The 24,543-nt window shown below is 45.4% G+C and overlaps 1 protein-coding gene across 2 annotated transcripts in view; it reads right to left on the minus strand.

Annotated features, from left to right (window-relative positions):
* The window catches only part of DENND2D (DENN domain containing 2D), a 38,287-nt gene extending 15,612 nt beyond the window's left edge, over nt 1-22,675 (minus strand). The window contains exons 1-5 of one of the 2 annotated variants that reach the window (XM_060277198.1): nt 17,088-22,219; nt 15,109-15,290; nt 10,580-10,692; nt 9,129-9,198; nt 316-393 (exon numbers count right to left, since the gene is read on the minus strand). In XM_060277198.1, the coding sequence (XP_060133181.1) occupies nt 316-393; nt 9,129-9,198; nt 10,580-10,692; nt 15,109-15,290; nt 17,088-17,184 (540 nt within the window). In that variant the 5' untranslated portion in view covers nt 17,185-22,219. Of the gene's footprint in view, nt 1-315; nt 394-9,128; nt 9,199-10,579; nt 10,693-15,108; nt 15,291-17,087; nt 22,220-22,396 lie in introns of those variants that run through there. The other variant, XM_035122720.2, reaches the window with a different exon arrangement.
* Between the last annotated feature and the right edge of the window lie 1,868 nt (nt 22,676-24,543).

Raw genomic sequence — 24,543 nt, forward strand, 5'->3', positions numbered from 1 at the left:
GCAGGGCATTCGTCTTGCGAGGTACCACTGTACCTAGGTTACTGTACCACATTGGCTCTTAATTTTAATAATGATGTGCAGAGCACATTTCCGCTGATCAATAGGTAAGGACATCTGAGATTACAAGGCATGACATCTAGGCAAGATGGAGCCTATTTCTTTGTACTGGTTCCTCATAAGGGGAATACCAGAAGCGGACAGATTTAACCATGGAATAACAACACAAGCAATTCTGAGCCAAATCTATTTTTCTGTATGTGCTGAAGAGTAAAAGGGATGACTGGGGTGCAGGGAGAGATAGTCCAGAACTCCTACCTTTGAAAACAGGCCAAAACAACCCAGGCAGCTTACAATGCAGTAAACCTCTGGAAGACGAGCACCTCGTCCAGATGGCTGAAAAAATCATTTTGCACAAAGGTTAACCACCACTAAATGTCATGTTCAAACTGCATGTTTATAGTACGGTATGCAAATACACAAAAACATTCCTATAGCAACTAGAAGAGGTGACTTAAGTCACTAAACACAACTTTCAAGGCCCCTAAACTGAATTGTTGGTTGTGGAGTGGCGAAAGCAAAAATGCAAGGCTATTTGCAACAAGCTTCTTTGGGGTGGGGTGTATTTCTTCCACATTTTGTCATCTAGGATGATAGGACAGAAAGAAAGCCCTGAACACCACACCAGTTTGAACGTCCCTCTGCTCTCTCTCAAGATCAACAAGACACCAACTTAACACACTGAACACAGAAGAAAGGTGAATTCTGGATGACCCAGTTTTGTGAAAATCAACAACGGAACTTGAAAATTGGGTTTAGCAACAGGAAGCAATGCAGTTTCACTATGCCAACAGAGGGGGAGAGGGGGAATCTCCTGGTTTTCTTTATAAGCTAACTGAACAGTTTATTTCTAAATTTAGCCGAGTCCTGATTAAGTCACAGTGTACATTTCCATGAAGCATCCTCATGACACAAAATGAGCCTCAAGTGATTTCCTCCCCCCCTTACCCCACTGCCTGAGACATGAGAATTTAGTAGATGTGAAATAAACCGGACAGTGAACAGATGGTTAAGCTCTTTGACACCATAAAAAAAACAACCTAGGCTGTGGAAGGACCAAGTATAAACAGCTCTGCATGGATGAATATTGACTGGGCAGAAGGCATCTGTGGGGGGTTTCCTTTTGGAGCTCTGACATGCTGAGGCTGCAGCCCCAAACCCACCTATTGGGGAGCAAGTTGCATTAAGTTAATTAACTTCAGAGTAACACGTGCATAGGACTTGTGCTGCCAAGTGAGAGCAAACTGCCACTGCATGTAGGTGGACATAGCACCTGGACACAACCATGGCAGGTTTCCTGGTAGTCCACATGACAAGTCAAGAGAAATCAGCATGCAAGTCCAGGGCACTGCACAACTTTTTGGGGCTGGAGAGGCAGGGGCGACACTGCTTCCTGAACTTTCATTTTCACACAAAAGCACTGAAACAGGCACAAGGACAGCTTCCCTGGGCACATGCCCTGGTTCTGAGTCTGGAGTTTCCTCAGAACGCAGGTAGGAGCAATGATGGCGTAACTCAAAGTGAGTCATACAAGAGCCTTACGGAATGTGAATACACAGATTTAAAGGGCAGCATGGGCTGGTGGTCGGAGTAAAGCAGGCATCCCCAAACTTCAGCCCTCCAGATGTTTTGGACTACAATTCCCATCTTCCCCAACCACTGGTCCTGTTAGCTAGGGATCATGGGAGTTGTAGGCCAAAACATCTGGAGGACCGCAGTTTGGGGATGCCTGGAGTAAAGCATCTCCCTCACCTACACACCTCTCCTAAAGCCCCTCTTCAGCCACTTTTCTCCCTGTGTGTGTGGAAGGGGGGAGTTATATGTGGACACAGAATACCACTGGGAGGGTGGGGGATGGCTTTTTAGAAAAGCAGCAAGGAAGCAGAAGCTCAGCTCCCTTCTATGGTATGTTTTAAAGAACCACACACCCAGTTGTAGGGGTTTGTCGGTGACCCCACCCTGATGTCATGCCCTGTTTGGCCTCAAGACAATTCCTTCTTTATGGTCACACATCCAACTGCCACCCCCTTCTTCTGAATCCCCACTACATTTGAAGTATCTCTCCCCCCCCCCCCCCCGGGCAACTGTCCCTTCAGCTGTTTGGGATTTTTCTTTGCAAATATTTCTATTGAGTGGTTTTCTGAACATACAAATAGCAGACGTCAACATGAAACAGAACCACAGCATATCTGCTGCAATAGTGTTCACTGTGGAGTCCTGTAGATTAACTTAAAGAGTCTCTCCACAGGTCTCCATGGGTTGATGGAGGAATTATGGGATGACTACTAGTTCTGTTAACATATGAAATAAAACAAAAACACATCAAAGTCAGGGCCTTCAGTCTTCCTGTTGACTTTTCAACTAAGCAGCAATTGAAATATTTGCCCTGAAAGATGTGTACGTGTTTCTCTCTCCTCCCCACTCCCCTGCCTAACATCAAAGCTTTATCAGCTGGAAAGTTGTGCCCTGTAATTATTATGCAGAAATTCTTGCGCACACAACACTTTCTCATTTGTCCTCACAAAGTGTTATGGTGTGGGTGCATGCCAAGCGAGAAAACCAGGTTTCCGAGGAGCCACGTATTTGTGTCACAAGAAGTGACAGGAGGTACTTCTGCCTCGAGCTTCAACCTCACTGTACGGATGCAGGAACAGAGACACAGCTAGCATCTTGCCCAAGAATCACGGAATTGTTCAGTTGGAAGGGACCCTGAGGATCATCTAGTCCAACCCCCTGCAATGCAAGAATATGCAGCTGTCCCATATGGGGATCGAACCTGCAACCTTGGCATTATCAGCACAGTGCTCTAAACAACAGAACTACCCAGGACTAGAGTTCATCTTTCCAACTGAGATCCTCTGGGGGAAGGATTTGAACCAGATCACCAACCTTCAATTAGGCAACAATGGGTTCTTCAGCCATAGCAAACGAAACAGCCACATTTGGTTCATTAAGAGAGGGGTTGCAGGGTGTTCCATGATTTTAAAATTTATTGTTTATATGAGATGTATTGATTAGCTGTGTGTGTGTGTGTGTTGCAATCCCCTTGGTGTGGGTCTGTATCCTAAGAGGCAGGGCACAAACACATCCGTTCATTCAGTAAATTACTTCTTAAAAATGTACAAGATAATCTGAACGTCGGACATTATCATGACAAATACTGATTCCCAATCTGTGATTATTTTCCATTTCAGCTTCCAATCACACTTAATAAATCAATTGGTTTTAAACTGAGCCTAGATTCCACGTGCACAAAAATGGTATTATTAACAAATAACTGGAACTGTTTGACATGCAGAAATGAAAGTACATAGCCTGCTTCATACGTTAACCAGAACATCTTTAGAACAGTATAGAATACAGGGCTGGTCTTGTCATTAGACAGAGGAAGGAAACTGCCTCAGGGCTTAGAGCAGTGGCAAGGTGAGAGCTGTGTGTGCCATGTGGCCTGACCTGCATCCCCTAAGCCAGTGATGACGAACCTATGACACGCGTGTCAGACATGACACACAGAGCCCTCACTGCCGGCATGCACGACGCACTGTTATTGTTGTTGTTCCCCCCCCATTTGTTCTTCCGCTCCTCCTTGGATCCTTTTGTTGTTGTTGTTGTTCCTGGTAGCCAGAGATTGTGTTCAATGATTGGTCTGTTTTTCAATTTGCTGAGTCAGTGGAGGTTTCTGATTGGGTGCAACAGGTTCGTTTTTTAACCCTTTCTGTGCTGTTTTTATTTGGCCCTTTTTAACCCTTTCTGTGCTTTTTTTTTTGGCGCTTTGGCAGACTATGTCAGTGCTGCGTGTTAGTTCCAGCGAAGGTATTATTCGTCATTTATTTCTGCTCTCTTCCCCCCCCCAAAAAAACGCAGCAGCTTTGTGGCATACCCCCCCAAAAAGCAAAGCAACTTTTGCGTCCCCCCCCAAAAAAGCTCCAAAGCTTTGGTCAGCAGCTCTCCCCAAAAAGCTCAACAACTCTGGGCACTTTGTGATAAATAAGGGTTTTTTGGTTTGGTTTGGTTAAATAATTAGTTTTTGGTTTATTAAATACAGTTATATATTACAATTATACATTTTTGTTATTTAAACTATAAATATTGCAAAATTATGGTTTTTCCCTCGAAGTGACACACCACCCGAGTTATGCTCGGTTTTTTGGCGAATTTTGACACACCAAGCTCAAAAGGTTGCCCATCACTGCCCTAAGCTAATTTGCAGTCCTCAGGTGCAGTGAAGGAAGATGACCTGCCATCCGTGTTGAAGGAAGATTCAACTGCCCATCCTGGAATGGGCATGTGTGCCATGCTGACTTGTAGTGTGCCTCAGGCAGCAAAATGTATTGGTCCAGCCCTGATCTACAACATCCACAGTTTGCAGTCAGTTTTCATTGTACCTCTAAGCACAATGAAATCTGACTGTAAGCTTTGAATGTTGCATATCTTGTCAAAAGAGCAAACAACCCAAACAAAGGCATTGGTTACGCTAGCGAACAGAAAGCCAACATGTAAGCTTCTGAGAACATACAAACCCACTTCTGAATCAGACTGCTATGAACCAGTTTGTAGGGGAATTAAACTAGTAGATTGTGTTGTTTTCGGCTAACTAGAAACAAGCAAAGAGAAAGCTCCTATCTCGTAAACATCTCCCATTTACAGGTGGATATTAAGAATATTCAAAATAAACTGAAAGGCAAAGGAAGAAAGGCAGTGCAGAATGTCTAACAGTTAATTTAAGATATGAATATTCCAGTTCACCACCTCATATTTAACGAAGTGCACAAAATAGGCTTCCTCAAAGAGAGGTCACAAAGTTTACGTGAAAGTGAAATGAGGACAAAAAACAACTGTCCCTGCGGAACAGAAAGAGACAACAGGCACTCCCTTGTGTTGAAAAAGGAACACATCGCAATGAATGATGGTTGTTCAGTCTAAGGCTGAACAGTGGGTGGAGGTAGCTGTGAAGACTCCCATTTCATCTGTACAAAGAGTGGTCAAGAGGCCTTTTCTGGCCTTATTCACAGCAGCCCTTACTTGAGGGTTCATTGCTTCCCACCCCCGCCCTCTGGGACTTGGAGTCTCACATCTTTCAAAAGCCTGTCCCTTTGTTATCATCTGAGTTAAAGAACCAGTAATGAAGGCTCTGGTTTCCTTTCCTACTTTTATCTTCAGCAGGAATAGAGAAACTGTGACACTGGGGGTCACGTGCAGACTTTGTTCTGATTTCATGGGGGTAGGAAGTGGGGAAACAGGAAGGGAGGATTGGGAGGGGGAGTGGGAGAGTAGTTGTGGCCATGCTCCATCTACATTTGCCTCTGGCCTCCCCACATCACTGGCATGCTCCAGATTGAGCCAATGCGAAAATCCCCACCACACTGCCAAGCTTTCCCTCCAACTTATGTAGGGAGTGCTCCAGAAATGGTCACTGTTGCAAACAAGAGCAGCCAGTGCCGTGGAGGCAACCAAAATGGTCAAAGGCCTGGAAGCGATGCCTTATGAGGAACAGCTTAGGGAACTGGGTATGTTTAGCCTGTAGAAGAGAAGGTTAAGGGGTGATATGATAGCCATGTTCAAATATATAAAAGGATGTCATATAGAAGAGGGTGAAAGGTTGTTTTCTGCTGCTCCAGAGAAGCGGACACGGAGCAAAGGATTCAAGCTACAAGAAAGAAGATTTCCACCTAAACATTAGGAAGAACTTCCTGACGGTAAGAGCTGTTCGACAGTGGAACTTGCTGCCAAGGAGTGTGGTGGAGTCTCCTTCTTTGGAGGTCTTTAAGCGGAGGCTTGACAGCCATCTGTCAGGAATGCTTTGATGGTGTTTCCTGCTTGGCAGGGGGTTGGACTGGATGGCCCTTGTGGTCTCTTCCAACTCTATGATTCTATGATTCTAGGTGCACTCTTGAACTGGCGCCATTTAACTGGATGGTGGGGGGGGGAGGACAGGCAGCAGTGAGATCGGGACTGTGGGAGTGCCAGCTGCAGTAACAAGAGCCCTGATGGAGGAAAATTCAACTGCCAACCTGGAATGGGCATGTATGCCATGCCCTGATGGAGCCAATCCAGAACTCGGTCGTCACGCTCACAGAGCCCCAATCTCACCCCCCCCCCCCCTACACTGGCAGTGATTCTGGCATCAGGAATGTTTCTCCTCCCATTTTCTCTCTCTTTCTCTGCTCTTACCTTATCTGCTGCTAAGGGAAAATCCAACCTTGTGTATGTATTTTAAAAAATAAGCAAATGCTTTAGACACCTCACCTCGTACACTCCTGGTCAGAAATACGTAGCTGCCTGAACCAGCAGTCTCTGCTGGTCCTCTCTGCATCCACCTCTCTATGCCTGCCTTGTCTGTTCAGGCTGTATATCCCTCAAGCTAATTATTTATATTTTGATCCCAGTGTGTGTTTGTCCAACTCTTTGCACAACAAAGCCCCCCTCCCCTCCCACTGTTCCCTTGAAGGAACAAACATAATAAACATAAAGCAACTCAAGGGCAACTGTGCTGTGATTGATACAAACACACACACATTTTTTTTTAAAAAAAAGATCAGTTGTTGTTTCATTTATCTGAGAAATTGCCCCAGAATTTGCATCAGATTGCCTTGGAATGTAAGCCTAGATGTCTCCAGAGGCAAAGGGCCTTGACTATGATCCAAGTGTCTTTTGTAACATACAGTGCAGATCTCTGGCTGGTCATTTTTTGATTTTTGCAGAAATGGAGTGGATCCAAGTCACTCACTCAAAAAGAAGGCTCTTTTCCTCCTCTCTCAAAACTCTTAGCCACAATCAGGAACTAAATTTGGCTGTGGATTCTTGCTTTTCGCTTTTCCTATTTTCTTTGGGAGAGGTGATCTGAGTATTATTATTATTATTATTATTATTATTATTATTATTATTATTATTATTATCCACCCATCTGGCTGGGTTGCCCCAGCCACTCTCCAACACAGGCATATGCAACCTTGGCTCTCCAGATGTTTTGGAACTACAACTCCCATGATCCCTGACCACTGCCCCTGTTAGCTAGGGATCATGGGAGTTGTAGTTCCAAACCATCTGGAGAACCAAGGTTGCCTATGCCTGCTCCAACACAAGGGCTGCATATACAGTCACAGATTTTTAAAGCTAAAGGCACCATTGACATAGCTCAGAGCAGCCTTTGCCAGTCAGGTGTTCTCAATGTGTTTTGGACTACAACTCCCATCAGCCCCGGCCAAATAGGTTGGGGAAGGCTGCCCTACATAATGGTAGGGACATAACAAATGTTCCATTCTAAGCATGGATTTTACGTAAGTGTTCACCAGGGCTGGGACCCCATGAGACTCTTTACCATTATTATTTATTTGTAAATGTAATTTTTTAAAAAAAACAGTGCGTGTTTTTACTCATATGGAAAGTTCTGCTTGCACACGAGGGGGAGGGGAATCTTCTTTTCCACCTCCACAAAGGAACAGCCTTATCAGCTTTTAAATGTGGAACTGTGGTAAGGGCAAGGGGCAGCTTAGACACTCTGCAGCAGCAGACAATTGTCCCATGATGCATTTTATAAAAGTTGTAACACTATGCTTGGATAAGGGCACATATTTTGCAAAGGTCTGCTCATACAAAAAGAAGGTTATGAATTGCCCTGGGATCTTTGGATGAAGGGCAGTATACAAATTTTAATAATAATAATAATGATGATGATGGTGATGGTGATGTCTGTGATGGAGAAGCAACCCAGTCCTTTGGCAGTCTAGCCCACTCTCCTACTGCCATCACTATTATTACTACTAATTTGGGTTGTTTTTATCATTTGAAATTAATACAGTTTTCATTCCTCACACATGACCTTCATTCTGCCTTTCTCCTCTAATGTGTAAGTTCTCTTTTTATACCTGACAAGGCTCTTTCATTAAAGCTCTGTACATTTTGGGGAAGAATCTGGTGGTTTTCATAGAATCCCTGCCAAATCCTGCAATAGCCCAGTGCTGACAAGGACTTGACAAGTTCTCATGCCCTGGAGAGGCCCCAGTTCCTTCATCCAACACCCTGCTGCAGAGTCAAGAATTTCCATCACACTCTCTGCCCTTGCCTGCACTGCTAGGCTTCAGAAACAAAAATTCCATTACAGCTAAACTAATGCATTTGTCCATCGTATTCTATCTGGGGAGCTCCACTCGCTGAATTTATCAACCTTGTTTTCTGATAGTGAATTTGGGACTAAATCCAATCTGCGGGCCTAAATCACATCTTTAGAAAGAAGTACAAGGTAGTGCATCGCTCATGATACGATCAAGGATGAATAAGCTGACCGGCTGGTATGCATTATCCAGACCTTGCAAAACCTTTTTAGTCCCAGTCAATTCAAGCCAGTTATTTTGTGCAAGAGCAACTTATGGTCATTGGGTGGGAAGATGGGATTGTTGCTGTAGTGCCTAGGGATCCTTTCCTCTTTGCCAGATGCCCAGTCCAAGATACAGTCCATTTGACTATAAACACTTGGTATTGGGCAACTGGCACAGAACAGGGATCCTGCTGTTGTCATGACCACCTCCCTCCCTGAGTGAGCAGTGAGATTGTCTTGGGCCTGGCATTGGGGACTCCTTAAAGAACAGTACTAGGGTACTGCAACTTCAACATTGAGACCTCCTTAACAAGTGCAGATCGCGATTCATGGCCACCTTGGATCCAGTCTGCACGTATTAGGTCCAAAATATGCAACAGGGCAACACTGGATCAGGTTTCCTGTACTGACCAAGATTAGCGTGATCCGTGTGTTTTGTGCACAGAGAGGGGAGTGAGTCCCACCTGCAGTTTAAAGTGGTAACACCCAGGCACAGATTTGGCACTTCAGTAAGGACTGGGGCTAAGGCACTGGATTCAAACATGTATTAGCAACTTCCTTCTTTTGTAACTCTTAAAACTATTGGTCCATATGAAAAACTATGTCTATTCTGCCATAGTGCAGACTCAGCGTGGGGTTGGGCCTGACTGCAAAAACTGCGAGAGCTGCTTGGATTAGCCAGCCCCACTTCCACCCAGGGCCTAAACAACAAACTAAAAGGAACATTTGAAAAAATAATAATAAAAGAAATATTCACCAACAGTCGCCTGCAGTAGCCAATCTTTCTACTTCCATCAACATTGGTGAGAACAAAAGAAAAGGTTTCACTGTAAAAAAAGAATAAAAGACTTAAGAGTATTGCCAGTCTGCTAAGTATTGTATGGGGCGAAAGCAGAATAAATCAGGTACCTAAATGAAGATTTGGGAAGCAGGCTGCAATCCTCACCTGATTTAGCTGTGAGTAAACCCTACTGAATTCAATAGGGCTTACTTCCGAGCAGACAAGATTAATATTGCACAGTTGATCTCTGAATGTTTCAGGGCTCAGCAAATACAGTCTTCAGGTAATAACTCAGGAACCTTACGAACCATGTGTCAGAGAGTTTCTATGACTGGTCCAAACAGGTGGAAAACACCCCCAGCCCCCAGGAAGTGCCTTGGGACCCATTCACACCACTCAGCAGAAGACAAGAGTGTATTCTTTGGTCAGCAACGTTTTTGGGAGCAAACAGATCATCTGAACCGTTCCTTGCAAGCATAAACTACGATTTTGCACTGCAGCCTCACTCTTCCGAACATAAGCTGAGCAGTGGCATGGAAAGCAGGGGTGTTGTTTTTTATGACAAGTGATTCCAATGAACCTGTTAACTACAAGAATGAAACCAGCAAAGCAGTATTTCCCTGAAGATCATTAAGTTATAAACGCAAACTGGGTAACATACAAAGGTCACATTTTCGAGGCACATTACGGGTGTTACCAGCTTCCCTTAGCACACTGCGCTGCAACAGGCAAGCCTTACTACCTCTTCCTGTGAAGGGAAGTGAAAGATAACAAAGGCTTACTCAAAACTAGGGCAGTCAGATGCAGAAGCTGTGTAGAAGGGGGGAAATGAGCAGGTGCTCAGAACTAAACTTTTACATTTGTTATGTGTGGCCAGTGCATTTCAGAGGCAGGGGAAACCCTAAGATTTTTATCACACTGAAAAGTCATCAGAGAGAATGGTATGAGATTGTGCAAAAATAATCAATTATCACAATCTGCAGAGAGAGATTACAATGACAGTTTAACTTCATCCCTTTGCAAAAACCAAACCAAAACACTGCACTCAACAGATGCTGGCTAAACTAGAACCAGGATTATAAAGCATCATTATATAGCTCCACCGATTATGAGCAGTTGGTTTTACAGAATTTCAAAAAGAAGGTTCTGCTCACAAACATACAATTTGAGGTACACACCATACAGTTAAAGCTGTATCGTGGAAACTAGCTTGTTAAGGGTGGCTGAGAACTGTAGTTCCATGAGGATAAACTACAGTTCCCAGTACTCTTTGGGAGAGGCCACATGCTTTAAATGTGGTTTAAACGTATATCATGTGTATGCAGCACTAGGTCTTCGCCCCTTGGTGTCTATTTTGCTTTCCTAATCCCTTTGGAGGACAATACAGTGCTAGTCCCTTGCTGGCTCACAAGTCACATGACGCTTACCTGTTAAACTCTGTGAGCGGTGCCCATTCATTGCCATCAGGAAAGCAGAAAAGGGGAATGGCCTGCAACAACCTTTCCTCTTCTTCACGCTGTCCCCTCATCAAGTTCTCACGCTGTAATGAGAAAAAAGCAGAAAAGGAGATGAAAGAAGTTGCATTCCATTGATACTGAGGAGATTTCTGTCAAAATATGAAGTTCCTGGCTTGTTTTATTTATTTTTACATTGCATTTTCATTCCACCTTTTTCTCCAAGGAACTCAAGGTGGCATGCACAGGTCGCCCTTCCTCATATAATTCCCCAAACATGTGTGGTGGGTTAGGCTGAGAGGCAGCGATTGGCTCAAGGTCACCCTGTGAGTTTCATGGGCAAGTGAACCTTGGTCATCCAGGCCCTAGTCCGACACTTGAACAACTACACCACACTGACTCAATTGCTATGGGGTCCAAGAGTCCACACAGAAGATCTGATCTGCTTCCGAGGTCAGTTCTGACAGATTCTATAAGACCGAAGATCATATGTAGCCATAAGAAAGGACTTTGAAAGAAAGTCCTCAGTCCTTATGTGTGGATCATTGTTTTTGTATTTGTAAGTACAGTAGTACACTGCCAAAACTAGGATTACCACGGTAAGGATTTATAAGAGAAAAAATACAAAGCACGTTGCAGTTAACATGGCAGCTCATGGCAGCCTGTTCTTTGGTTCACATACTGGACTGAGAAGCTGGCAAGGCCAGTATGGCATGCTGGGATCACCCCCCTCTCTGACCCCTAACTCTCATTTTGTGACAAGCATTTAAAGATCAGACCATCTGACTCTGGGGTGCAATAAGGCAAAAACTGGTAAGGGTTAGCTATCTAGAGGTTGACTGAGGTGGAGGCCCTTAACTAAATATCCTATCGTACTCTAGGAAAACAGGCTTCCTCCTGCCAAGTGGTCAGATTGCAAAAGAAGGGAAAGATCTCTGCTGGGGTCCCAGGAAAGCCACTGTCAGTCAAAGAAGACAATAGCAGCTCAATGATCTGACAAGCACAAGACAGCTTTACATAGCCATACTAGGGCTGCCATATTTTGAAGAGCAAAATACCCCTACTATATGTAGGCTATAGAAACTGTGATAAATTGCTGGGCGGGGGGGGGGGGGCAGGAGAAGAGAAGAGAAAAGCAAATCTTCAGCCACCAGTTATGTCTAGGTTTCATCCAGAAAGCATAGCCAGAGACATTTTGGCAAACTTAAAAAAATCCACCCGGACATAAAGTTTACCCCTGTAAAAGAGGATGTGTCCTGGAAAAAGAAGACACATGGCAAATACATACTGAATATGTTTCTGTGTCTGAGATGGCAGGAACCTAGCAGCAGATAGTACTTTGCAGAGGAAAACAGTTGCTGGCTAGCAAGATGAAGAGAGGTCTAGTTTGCAAGTGATGTTTGGTGATCTCACTGAAAGTCTCTTGAGCAAGGCAGTACTTGAGCGTGGGGCTTAAGGGCACCTGCACAGCTGTCTGCATAAAGGTCAACCTGGGCCTAAAGCCGGTCACATATTAAATTCACATACTACACTGAACAGTGGATGGGGTCACTACACAGCCTGCAGCACACATGCATGAAATAACTTTTGAGTCTGGCGCAATTCTGTACTTTTCCTCTCCATGCAGACCGAGTGGTGAGAAGGTATGCCCAGATAAAATGAAAGCGTTGCAGTGTGAAATCATGCTGCATGAAGCGAAGCCACAAAGGAAGATGGTTTTATTCTGCTTTTAAAAGAAACGCTGAGGCACAGACTTTCGGGACAGCTGTTGCATCTTGTACAACAAGAAGAGTAACAAGCCTCTTTCTGTGCTCACTTTGCAAAGACTGGCCACCCCATTTCAGCCTCACGTGAACTTTTTCAATCAGGCAGAACTACTTTAGTAAAACGCAACACTAGATCCAAGACAGCATGGGATTCTGTGGAAGACCCCTGCATTTCTCTAGCAGTCAGGGTACTTCATTGAGATATAATGTGCCACTGAATCCTGGGCCCAGCAGTGCTAGATAAAGTCAGGAAAAGAATACACAAGCCACCTCCTTAAATACATAAAAAACCAACTCCACACATATGAATTGGAAATTATTTCAGTGAGATGCTTAAGCTTACAGAAAGGGGTGAGCAACCTCAGGCCAGAGGCCAGTAGACCTATGTTTGGCCCTCAGGGCTCAGCCTCCCTCCCACAGGCCACATACTCCCCGTTGCCTGGTTGCAATGTGTCCCTTGAACTGTGACATGCCTCTTGCATGCCTGGAAGGAGCATGGAAAGATGCATGAAGTGTGTGAGCAGAAACCTCTGACACGTACATGGATGAAATGTAACATACAGCACAAAGTTAAGAGTCACATCCATTGCTCTGCCTGCTTTTGCCTCAAGGGAATGTGGCCCCTGAGCTAAAGATGTCCCCCCACCCCACCCCCTCTTCTTCTAGGTTATGATTTTAAACCAGAGATTAGTACAGAAGTGTCAACACACTTGGGGCATTTGCTGTGTGCTCTTTTCACTGCTCCCATACCTGCCTAGACCAGCCTCTCCCAATGTCCTTGCTGGCTGAAGCTGATGTGCATTGTAAACCAAAGCATCTGGAGGCACCAGCTGGGGAAGGTAGGCCTAGGCGACGTCATTTCTGTCCTAGCTTAGTGACTTAGGGAGTAAGTCCATGTCTGATCGATGCCATTGCAGGCTGCAGGTAAGGGCTTACAAGACAGAATGTGCCTCCACAATAATAGTAAGTAAATTTCTTCAGATACTAATCTAGAACTCTTCTTCCCGACATTCAACTTTGCTACATGGAGGGATTTTTTTTTTTTTGTAAGGAGGAGCATTCACTCATTTGAGCTCCAACTCCTGCGGTCTGAAGTGGCACAGCCCAGACACAGGCCCTAGTCAGAGCTAGGTCTAAAACAGGCATCCCCAAACTTTGGCCCTCCAGATGTTTTGGACTACAATTCCCATCATCCCTAACCACTGGTCCTCTTAGCTAGGGATCATGGGAGTTGTAGGCCAAAACATCTGGAGGGCCGCAGTTTCGGGATGCCTGGTCTAAAAGATATGTAAGATATATGTAAGGTAAAGGTAAAGGGACCCCTGACTGTTAGGTCCAGTCGCGGACGACTCTGGGGTTGCGGGGCTCATCTCACTTTACTGGCCGAGGGAGCTGGGGTATAAATAATACATTATTATTATATTATAAGACAGTTTCCGGGTCATATGGCCAGCATGACTAAGCTACTTCTGGCAAAACGGCACAGAAACGCTGTTTACCTTCCCGCTGGAGCAGTACCTATTTATCTACTAGCACTTTGACGTGCTTTTGAACTGCTTGGTTGGCAGGAGCAGGGACCGAGCAACAGGAGCTCACCCCGTCGCAGGGATTCGAACCGCCGACCTGCTGATCGGCGAGCCCTTAGGCTCAGTGGTTTAGACCACAGCGCCACCCACGTCCAAGTTATATGTAGCCTGCAACAAAGTTGGCTTCCCTGCAGATGGTGTATGATTATATTCCACAGCCACAGAGACCACTTATGTTGATATTCTTTCTCATGCCTTCTTGACACGCTGGGCTTGATGTCCTTCCTTGCTCCATCAGCAGTATCCCTCCTACTTTCACAATTGCCAAGGGAGCACTTTCCTTGGCACAACGCCAATGGATAGAGAGAAGATACACCACGAAGCAAAACAATGAGAAAGATGCTGCAGGCACTGGTTTTTGTTAGCAGGATTTTCTGCATTTCTAAAGATAAATCAGTTTTACAGACAGTTTTGCAATGCAAGCAAAAGGAAGGCACGCAAAGAGAATCTAAAAGATGTAGGATCCAAATCAGCATTTTTTTCCCCCAGCACCCCCTCCCACCTTCATTTTCAGGGAATGCTTGGGCCTGCCACCATGAATTGCAACAGCAAAAGTGGTCCAACATTCCAGTTACCCCGTTTTGAAGCAATCTGGGTTTTGGTTTTGGTTTTTTAAAAAATCATACTGTACTCCAACTTGTGTTTACAGGTAGGTAGCCGTGTTGGTCTGAGTCGAAGCAAAATAATAAAAAATCCCTCAGAAGCACCTTAAAGACCAACGAAAGCTCATACCAAAATAAAAACTTAGTTGGTCTTTAAGGTGCTACTGAAGGATTTTTTTATTTTGCTCCAACTTGTGTGTTTTCATTTCAGCTTCTGAAATGATACACACATACACTTGCATGGGCAGAGGCTCATCTCAAAACAACACAGAAGTTGGAGTACAGCAGCCTGGTGCCTTGCAGATGTTTGCTAAGATTTATAGCTCCCCTCATACTTGACCTTTGGCCATGGTCACTGAGACTGATGGGAGCTGTAGTCCAAAACATACAGAGAACACCAGGTTAGGGAAGGCTGAAGCAGAACCTGCCATCATGACACTGCTTTGCTTCTAGCATTCATCCCTCCTAGGTATAATATCTGAGGAGCATTCCTCACTAATGCGCTCAAGTTTTGTCATCTGGCAAAAGAATCACGGTGGGTATCTTACCTTTGGAAACTGGTAGGTAATCTTGGGCTCATAATCTCCTTTAGCATTCTTTTTGAGCGAGACCACAACCAAATATTCAAAGAACAAGTGCCCTGCAGAGCTGGGGAAGCTGCTTCTTTCTCCTGGCCTCTCGCCGATATCCGGCTTGCTTTCAGTAGGGTGTGCATCCCGGGAGTCATCCGCTGCACAAGATGACAGTGACACAAAACCAAGAATTAGGCCTTACAGAAGGATTTGAGGGATACATAACCATTTCTGAAAAACCAAACAGATGATGGCCTGTGCACAAGGAAAGTGGTCTGGGCGCACAGTCACTGCCCTGAAAACAGATGCCTCAGGCGACAGTGAATTTGTGTTCAATTGCTTTAGAATGTATCTTCTGGGGTGTTCACTGGTGGAAACTGGGCCATGGCTATCAGTGGTGGCTGATGCTCACTAGAACTGGTGGGGAGGAAGGTGGGGAGGCCAGCAGTAGCTGGAACCGCAGCCAATGACAGGCAGAGCTACCTCCTGACTGGTGTAAGTAAGAAGTAGGGCCGGCTCACCCACGATGGAAGGTGAGGCAACCACCTTGGGCAGCAGGATGCATAGGGGCAGCAGATCCGGCCTCCAAGGAATGTATCATCCACTGCTGCTGTCGGTGGAAGTGGGAACTGCCACCTCCTCAGCAGCCTTGTGGCTGGTCTCCTCCTGCCTGCTGGTCTCCTCCCACCCTTCCTCTTAATGTATAACTTTGTTTCCCCCTGGTTTTGGATGTACAGTGGTACCTCGACTTACGAGTAACTCGACTTCCGAAGGTTTCGAGTTACGAAGAGAGTTCCGCCTGCCATTTTGGATGCGGTTTAGATAGGATTTTTTCGACTTCCGGGTTTTTTTTTTTATTTTCCCCTCCATTGGCTTCTACAGTGGTACCTCTACTTACGAATAACTCTACTTACGAATGTTTCTACTTACGAACGGAGCTCCGTCCGCCATCTTGGATGTGGTTTAGATAGGATTTTTTCTACTTACGAATTTTTAGATAGGGTTGCTTCGACTTACAAATTTTTTCTCCCAATGCATTCCTATGGGATTCGACTTACAAATTTTTTCAACTTACAAATGTGCGTTTGGAACACATTAAATTAGTAAGTAGAGGTACCACTGTACTTATGATTTTTTTGACTTACGAAGGTCCGTTCAGAACGGATTAACTTCGTAAGTTGAGGGACCACTCTAGATCTTCACACACCCGTTTTTCTTGGCCGGTGTATGTGTCTGTGTGTGCCATTTTGTGGTTCACCTCAGGTGCCAAAATGTCTTCGGCCAGCACCGTAAGAAAGCAGGCCAGGGGCAGGAGCTACCTGGCTCCACTCACCCTAATGATCCAGACCCCTCTGAGGCTACTGACTGTACCCACAGTGCCATTGGTCAACACCCCCCATGATCCACGTCTTTGGCACCCATGAGAAAAGGGGCTCTATGCGTGTACAACTGTATTTGTTTATGTATCTTCCCTCAAAACAACCCCTGTGAGGTAAACTAGGTTAAAACACAGTGACTTGACCAAGGTCACCCAGCGAGTTATATGGCCGAGCCAGGATAAAATGAGGAGGGGGAGAAGCACTGAGCTTCTTGGAGAAAAGGTGGAATATCAATGGAAAAATAAAAATGTTCACTATGCCAGAGATGCCTATGGGGAAAAAAGTATGATCAACACATCCCAGAATGCTACCAGGATCAGGAGCCAAATTCAGCGGAATAAGATTATGCAAACAGCCACAAAAATGCTAACCTTTGAACAAACAGAATGGGGTATGATCCAGCATAAATATGAGAATAAGGCTACAGTTCTAAGACTAGTTACTGATTAAGCCCCATGGTATTTCATTAGACTTTATGCTCAAGCTGCAAATCTCCCACAAGCTTTGCTATGTCTGGATCCTTCCCTTAGTTCGCTTATTAAGCAATGCTCACTGATCCATCAAATGCATACTTACCTGCCTTGTGAATAACCTTATGTTTTCTGAAATGGGGAAAAAAGCCCACACTAGAAGACTCTTTCTGTACTTTGGAGAAGAGCCCATAACTTCCCATTGCTTGGTAAATTCATGCAACAAGCTGTAGCTTGAACCAAAGAAATCTCAAATTCAGTCTTACAACAGGACCTGCTTCTTTCCTCAGAAACGGTTACAGGACGTGGAATGTCCCAGGGTTGCCACAAAGCGCTCAAGTCAGGTGACTTGCACAATTGTTTTCAATGCTACCGGATCTTGAGGTTTTACAGCTTTCTCTGCACAGGTGTTTGGTTGCTGCACAGGAGTCTTTCTTTCTTTGATTGCAGCAGGAAAGTTTAGATGGCTTGAGTCCAAGCCCCCAAAAAGAAAAAAAATCACAATTGGGTGGAGGAATAAAGAATTAACACCACCCAGGAAGTAAATTCACTTGAATGCACCCAGAAAGGAAACAGGGCAAACAGAAAGCCTGTGCCATTTGTTACAACAGGTTTGGCAACAATTCTGCAGCTAGGGATGGGTTTTGGTTAATTTCAGAATCTGATTTTGGCTGCTGCTGCAGCAGCAGCAGGATTTTCCCCACCTGCCTAATTAGCAGCAAGTTCAAGAAACTTATAGGTGGCTGTTTGCACAGGAAGAAAACAAATCGGGCCTTTGTTCCACACTGGGGAATTGTGCTTGTTGCAATTACCCGCTGAGACCACTAAAGGTAAAGGTAAAGGGACCCCTGACCATTAGGTCCAGTCGTGACCGACTCCGGGGTTGCGGTGCTCATCTGGCTTTACTGGCTGAGGGAGCCGGCGTACAGCGTCTGGGTCATGTGGCCAGCATGACTAAGCCGCTTCTGGCGAACCAGAGCAGTGCACGGAAACGCCGTTTACCTTCCCGCCGAAGCGGTACCTAGTTATCTACTTGCACTGCGTACTTTCGAACTGCTAGGTTGGCAGGAGCTGGGACCGAACAACGGGAGCTCACCCCGTCACGGGGATTCGAACCGCCGACCTTCTGATCGGCAAGCCCTAGGCTCTGTGGTTTAACCCACAGCGCCACCCACGTCTTGCTACAGCGCCACCCATGTCTTAGTATTAAACTGTGGAGACAGGATTCTCCTATGAGAACAAGAAATTGGCTCAAAGACAGGCTGGATTAAGACCTTCAGAAGCCCTAAGCACTTAAAAGATTTTGGTGCCCTCAGTTACCAGATTCTAATTCTGTTGCATTCCCAGGATTAATGTACTGTATATCATTAATCTCTATTATTACTATTTCATTGTTGTTTTTTATTGTTTATATCTGTTTCATTTATTGTGGGAGCCTTTTTGTTCAACCTGGTTCAGCTGCACCATTTAGACCAGGGTAAATCCATCAATCGCAAATTTCTGTGGTGTCCCCCCCCCGCATGTATATTGCACCCTAAAAGTTGCTTTGAGGGGGCTGGACTGGATGGCCCTTGTGGTCTCTTCCAACTCTATGATTCTAAGTTTTATTCCTACTTCTTAAGACCTGCCTGAACTGTACCTTTACTGTTGAATGTCACACACATTCCCCTTTGGGGAACCTTTTACTGATTAAAAAAAAAAATCCAAATTATTACGCTTCTATGTTGGGGGCCATCAGTAGCGCAATTAGGGGATGATTTTATGTTCTAGACTTGACGGTTTTATAATGTATACTGCTTTGCTTGCTTCCATTTGTAATAAGCCTGCCCTGCTGCTTTTTGAGGCCCTCCTTCCTGTTCTGCTGAGGCGTCCTGGGTGCCTACGCTCACGGTGCCACCAGGTGCAACTCAAACCTTCTGCTTCACCACTGTGCCATTTCCCTCACATTTGCTTCTGTGAGCAATAGACTGCAACAAAGGAAATGTTCTCTCTCCACCCTCCCTTGGTAAGCTTGCAAGGCTTTCTTGTCTCTGCAGTTCCTGAAACACCAAACATGTGGGAAACGTTTGGCTGCTTTCCAATATAGATTCATTGGGCTTTTCCACAGAAAGTGTTTTTTTGGGGGGGGGGTGTTTGATACAAACAGAGGGCTTCTGGTGCTTCTTGCTACACCAGCCCCATCAACATCCCGGCTGGTTTAGGGCCAAGTTACACATCGTGCTAAAACACTTCACTTGAGAGTTACATGAATTTGACAGCCACCAACTGGGGCTCACCATACCTTTGCAAAACAACCTCAGAAGTGTTTTATTTATACACAGTTTTCTAATAATGGAATGGTTCTCTTTCCTGGAATGGAAAGATCTGCACCAAGAGGCCAAGATAAACGGAACCAATTTGCAGGTAAAAAAACACACCCAATTTTCATAGTGCCTATGGTTAGGGCTGGATTAGGGATTAGTCTCCATTTATGACGGCATGAGATGCAAAGCAGCTTGCTCCAATTGGTGCATTCGGCAGTTGGGGGAGCAAAGGTGAAGATCTCTAAGCAGAAGGTATGTAAGGAGAACCCTTTCCGTGTTTGCCTTAGGCAGGTGACTCCTGCAGATAATGAGGTGATGAGTGCCTATTATCAAGCATGGGGTGTATGCGGGTATGCAGAAGGAACAGCTGCTGAATGGAGTTACTGTTCTTCCAGCATAACTGCCGGGGAAAGTTTACCAAGCTGGTTTCCAAGCTGATATTTAGACAAGTCGGTACCTTGTCCCTATAGAAATAAGCCTAACACACAGCATTTGAAATCTTGGGGCAGATTGGGAAGAAGTCTTCATGACCACAAGAGAGCATAAAATTGAGTCGCAGTTAAGTCCCCTTGCCCCCAGCTACACTAGGTTGGTGTGTCTGGACAGGAATGAGATAAGTTTCATACATGACATGGTGGCAAGTTGTCCGCCAATATGGACTTGTCGGTGAGTGTACCTGTATGATTGCAAGTGTTTGCAAACATGCATTAAGGCTTTCATAGAGCTCTGCACATAGTATGTTGCTGAATTTGGAAGACGGACATTTTATTCCTCTTTAAAGAGATGCAAAAGGTTTGTAGCTGTGATCTTTTATGTGGCCGTGATCATCTTTTTCCTTCAAGGAGACATAGGGGTTGTAGCCGGTGCTCGTCTACTCTGAGCCGATCCACTGCGCTTAATACGCCCAACTTTATTTCCATTACTTTTAATAGTAAAAGTAGAACTCCGTTGGCTCCAATCCAGAAGATATTCTTCTCCGGCCAAATATGTCAAAATGAACCCTAAACAAGTCGTGGGGAATCTGTGTTGTTCCGGGTCTTGTTTCATTACAGCACCCATCATCCCATTGGCTATGTGCTGGCTGACCTGAAGGGGGTTGGGAATCCAAGACTATTGGTTCAGCCAAAGGTTTCCAGACATTTTTCAATGGTGTTTCCAATATATGTGATTTCACTTAAATGTGTGGTGCCTTGGAACGTAAATTGGGACTTGCCTGTTTTTAAACTATGGAACTTGCTCCTGCAGGAGGAAGTAATGGCCACCAACTTGACTGGATTTAAAAGAGGCTTAGGCAAATTCATGAAGGGTAAGGCTATCAATGGCTATGAGCCACTGCCTCCATGGCAGGGAGGTGTTAATGTTGCTGAACACCAGGTGTGGGTGGGCAGAATGCTTCTGCAGGCTTCCCACAGGCACCTGGCTGGCCATTTGGAGAACATGATGTTGGGCTAGATGAGCCTTGGGCCGGATCCAGCCAGACTCTTTATGTTCTGTCCTCTTTGCATAAATCTGGCAGCTGCACTGAACATAGGGTGGCAAGATGCAATCTCTCCCCCTTTTCTTCCCTTACTGGAAGTCTGTTCCCATGAACCACATTTTCATATGAAACATCTTTTGTGTGATGGCGGGAAAGGTATGTTTCTGTTCCTCTTGTTGCACAAAAATGTTTACCAGCCAAGTAAATGTCAGTGGCAGGCCTCTGAGAACCACTACAAGTATGAAACTGGAGTACTGACAGTGTAATTGTAAAATGGATGCAACAACTGGAAAAATCAACGACAGTTGCCAACTTGCAGCCACACAATAAACTTTAGCAAAAGTTGTGGCCTTGTGGTTTTTGACTTCCTTCTTTATTCTGTAACTCAAATGTTTATCTCATCAGTCTAGGGTAAAAGTGTGCATAAAAATGCATGCATTTGTGAAAATAGCAAATCCCCAAAGCATTATATTAGAGGAAAGTGCTTTGCAAAAATGTGTGTATTAAGAGAAATTTAATCAAAATGCTGGTCATTTATTTATTTATTTATTTATTTTGTTTAAAAAATGCTAATTGGCAGAGAATTTAAGATTGGGAAACCAAAAATAACAGATCCATTCATCCCTCCTTACCAGAGCTTAGAGAGCCTCTACTGTATCAGTATTCTGTATTACAACCACAAATCTGCATTAAGAGTTAAGAGTTAATACTTCCTCCAGAAGTATATATTCTAAAAAGGCTACCTTTAAAAATCATTTGCAATGTTAACTTGGCAGGCTGCACTTTTGTTCTCTGCTTTAATTAACCCAGAACAACAAAAGCCATCTGCTCTGGTGCTCCCAGTTATAAATATAATTAGATTCCTGTCCTCACAAGCATGTATGATAGTGCTATTAAAAAATAAATACCACCCGCTCATATTTTAATATCCCATTATGAGCATCAGGGGAATAAGAAGCAACTAGCCCATTTTACGTAACTGTGTCTACACCCCTTGACTGTGAAAGCCTGTCTGAGGCTGCAATCCTACGCACACTTGAAAGCAGCAGCGACGACTTTAAAGAAAACACACTGCAAAGCGTCGTTCAGGGAGCTGCACGTTTCCGTGCTGTCTTTTTTTAAAAAAGCACTCCAACAAGTGATCGCCCTTCCTTGGGATTGCCACTCTTTCCCGGGGTCATTCCCGAAATGCCCACGGTAGTTACACCCATTTCCTCACACAGCATATACTTAAACGGCGCTTTCTCTCTCCCTCCCCGAGCTAAGCACGCGTGGGGACTTTCCGACTCCTGGAGAGCAAGCCCGGGATTCTCCAGGCGTCCGGGAACGGCGCTGGCTGGGCTGCCACCCGGGGCGGGGCTCGCTCGGCCTCTTCCTGGAAGCTTTGGCGGCGAAGTTCACGCTGGCAACTGCAATGGACCCCCACCCACCCCACGCCGGGGGCGCGCGCGCAGATACCGGGGGGTCGGGCGCGCGCTTTGCTTTCTGCCACCGGGGAGACCTGTTGCCTCCGAAAGACGCTCGCGGGAGGCAGGCGCCGAGGAGACGCGGAACTGGAGCCAGGCTGACGGGCGGACGGACAGGGGTCGCCGGGTGGGGAAGCCCGGGCAGGGGCGCCGCTGCGGCTCTGCTCACCTCTCCTGGACGACCTCCGGCGCAGGCTGTTTCGGAAGAAGCGCACGAAGCTTTCCCCCGCCATGCCGCGCAGCCGCGCGCACTCCCCGGGCGGCCGGTCCGCCCTCTGCTTCTTCGGCGAGCGCTCAGCTTCTGCCCAGCGCCTCCTTCTCTGCCGCCTGGCGGGCTTTCGCTTTCTCCGCCGCTGCTGCGGAGCCGTCGCACACCTGAGAGGCGCGCAAGGAGCCGGTGCCGCGCGGAGAGGGAGGCGGCGCCCCGTCGCTCCCCAGCGGACGAGAGCGGAGCAGCCAAGGGAGCAGCAGCCCCTGGAGGCCGCAGGGAGAACACCTGAGCAGAGGTGGGGTGGACCATGCCCGGATTGATTGATTGGTTGGTTGGTTGGACGGCCAAGGCCTTCCTGTAGGCAAAGGGCGCCGACGCCGTTGAAACCCACGCGACGTGTACGTGCGCGCACGTGGGTGTGTTCTGCTGCCCGGAGACTGTGCGCTTGTCTCGTTTTGGCATTATTTCTAAACCGTTTTTTCAACGGTGTTCAGAGTTTCTTAATAACTTGCAGGCTTGCGAAGAAACTATGAGCTAGGTGATTTTGCAAAACGTTTTTTAAAAGAATAAGAATAAGAATAATACAAGCATGAAATAAATACAGTCTACGGAGCAGAAAACAAATACTTAATACTACACAAACACATAATACAGTAAAAATGCAGCTACAAAAGGTACTAAGAAAAGATCGATCATATTGAAAATACAGACTATAGTAAGTTTCTCAATTCCCAATTGCACGTGCAATGTGCACAGACTAGGAAAATGTACACCCATGAAATGCACAATTTTATGTGGGTGTCATAGACATTCAGAATTTATTGTGTCTCCCTTAATTTTCCAATGATGAAAGCGCTGCTTTCAGGAGTTAAACTGGAGAATAAAGCAGAGCAAACTCCCAAAGGATTCCAGTCTGTTACAAGAAGATAGTCTTTTAAACATGTATTTGAGATAACAGGATTAGTCTGCAAATCTGTTTGTCCAGCCAAAGCCTTTTGTCATATGCCCAATTATGCACTGATAATGAAAGTAATATGTTTTGTTGCGTTCTGGTGCATTAAAGAAGGGCTGTGTCTAATATTATTTAATCCACATATTCTGTCTGTTTTGGTGCTGTGGTTTTATAATGTACCCTCTTTAATCTGGTTGTGATTATTTGCTTCTTGGATGAGATCTTCCACTCTGGGAGCCACATATGTAACATACATACATATCTGAATGAATGAAGTGTTCCCCCAAACTTTACAATGCTGGGTTTAGACAGACTGAATTTCCCATGTGGATAAATGCTCTTATGGTTTGTTCCAGCCAAATTACTTTGCATTAGTAATGTTCAGTGGTGACTGTCCACTGAGGCTTGTGGGGCAGAGGGCAGGACTGGCAGAAGTTAAAATAGGGAGAGAACACTTTACACACATGTGCACATAGGGGTAGGAGGAAAGAGAGTAAGGCTGTGGGCTGAAAAGGGGAAATAATAGATTAAGGCAGGCATCCCCAAACACAGCCCTCCAGATGTTTTGGGACTACAACTCCCATCATCCCTAGCAAACAGGACCAGTGGTCAGGGATGATGGGAGTTGTAGTCCCAAATCATCTGGAGGGCCGAGTTTGGGGGTGCCTGGGTTAAGGGGTGGTGTGGAGAAAGAAAAAGGCTAATTGCTAGCATATCAGAGGAAATTTCTGGGTTTAATTCTGCAGCAAGGAAGGAAATCCATTTCTTTCAGCACAGCAAATCAACCAAACAATCTTGTTGTCATAGTTGCCTCCCTTGCTTTTTAACCAAAGCAACACAATCTAACTGGTGCTTCCCAGTGGGTGGCATAGCTGCCAAGTTTTCCCTTTTCTCACGAGGAAGCCTATTCAGCATAAGGGAAAATCCCTTTAAAAAAGGGATAACTTGGCAGGTATGGTGGGTGGCGCTGTGGTCTAAACCACTGAGTCTCTTGGACTTGCCAATCAGAAGGTCAGCAATTCATATCCATGTGATGGGGTGAGCTCCCGTTGCTCTGTCCCAGCTCCTGCCAACCTAGCAGTTCGAAAGCATGCCAGTGCAAGTAGATAAATAGATACCACTGTGGCAGGAAGGTAAATGGCGTTTCCGTGCT

This window comes from Zootoca vivipara, chromosome 7 (genome assembly GCF_963506605.1).
Source record: "Zootoca vivipara chromosome 7, rZooViv1.1, whole genome shotgun sequence".
NCBI lineage: Eukaryota > Metazoa > Chordata > Lepidosauria > Squamata > Lacertidae > Zootoca > Zootoca vivipara.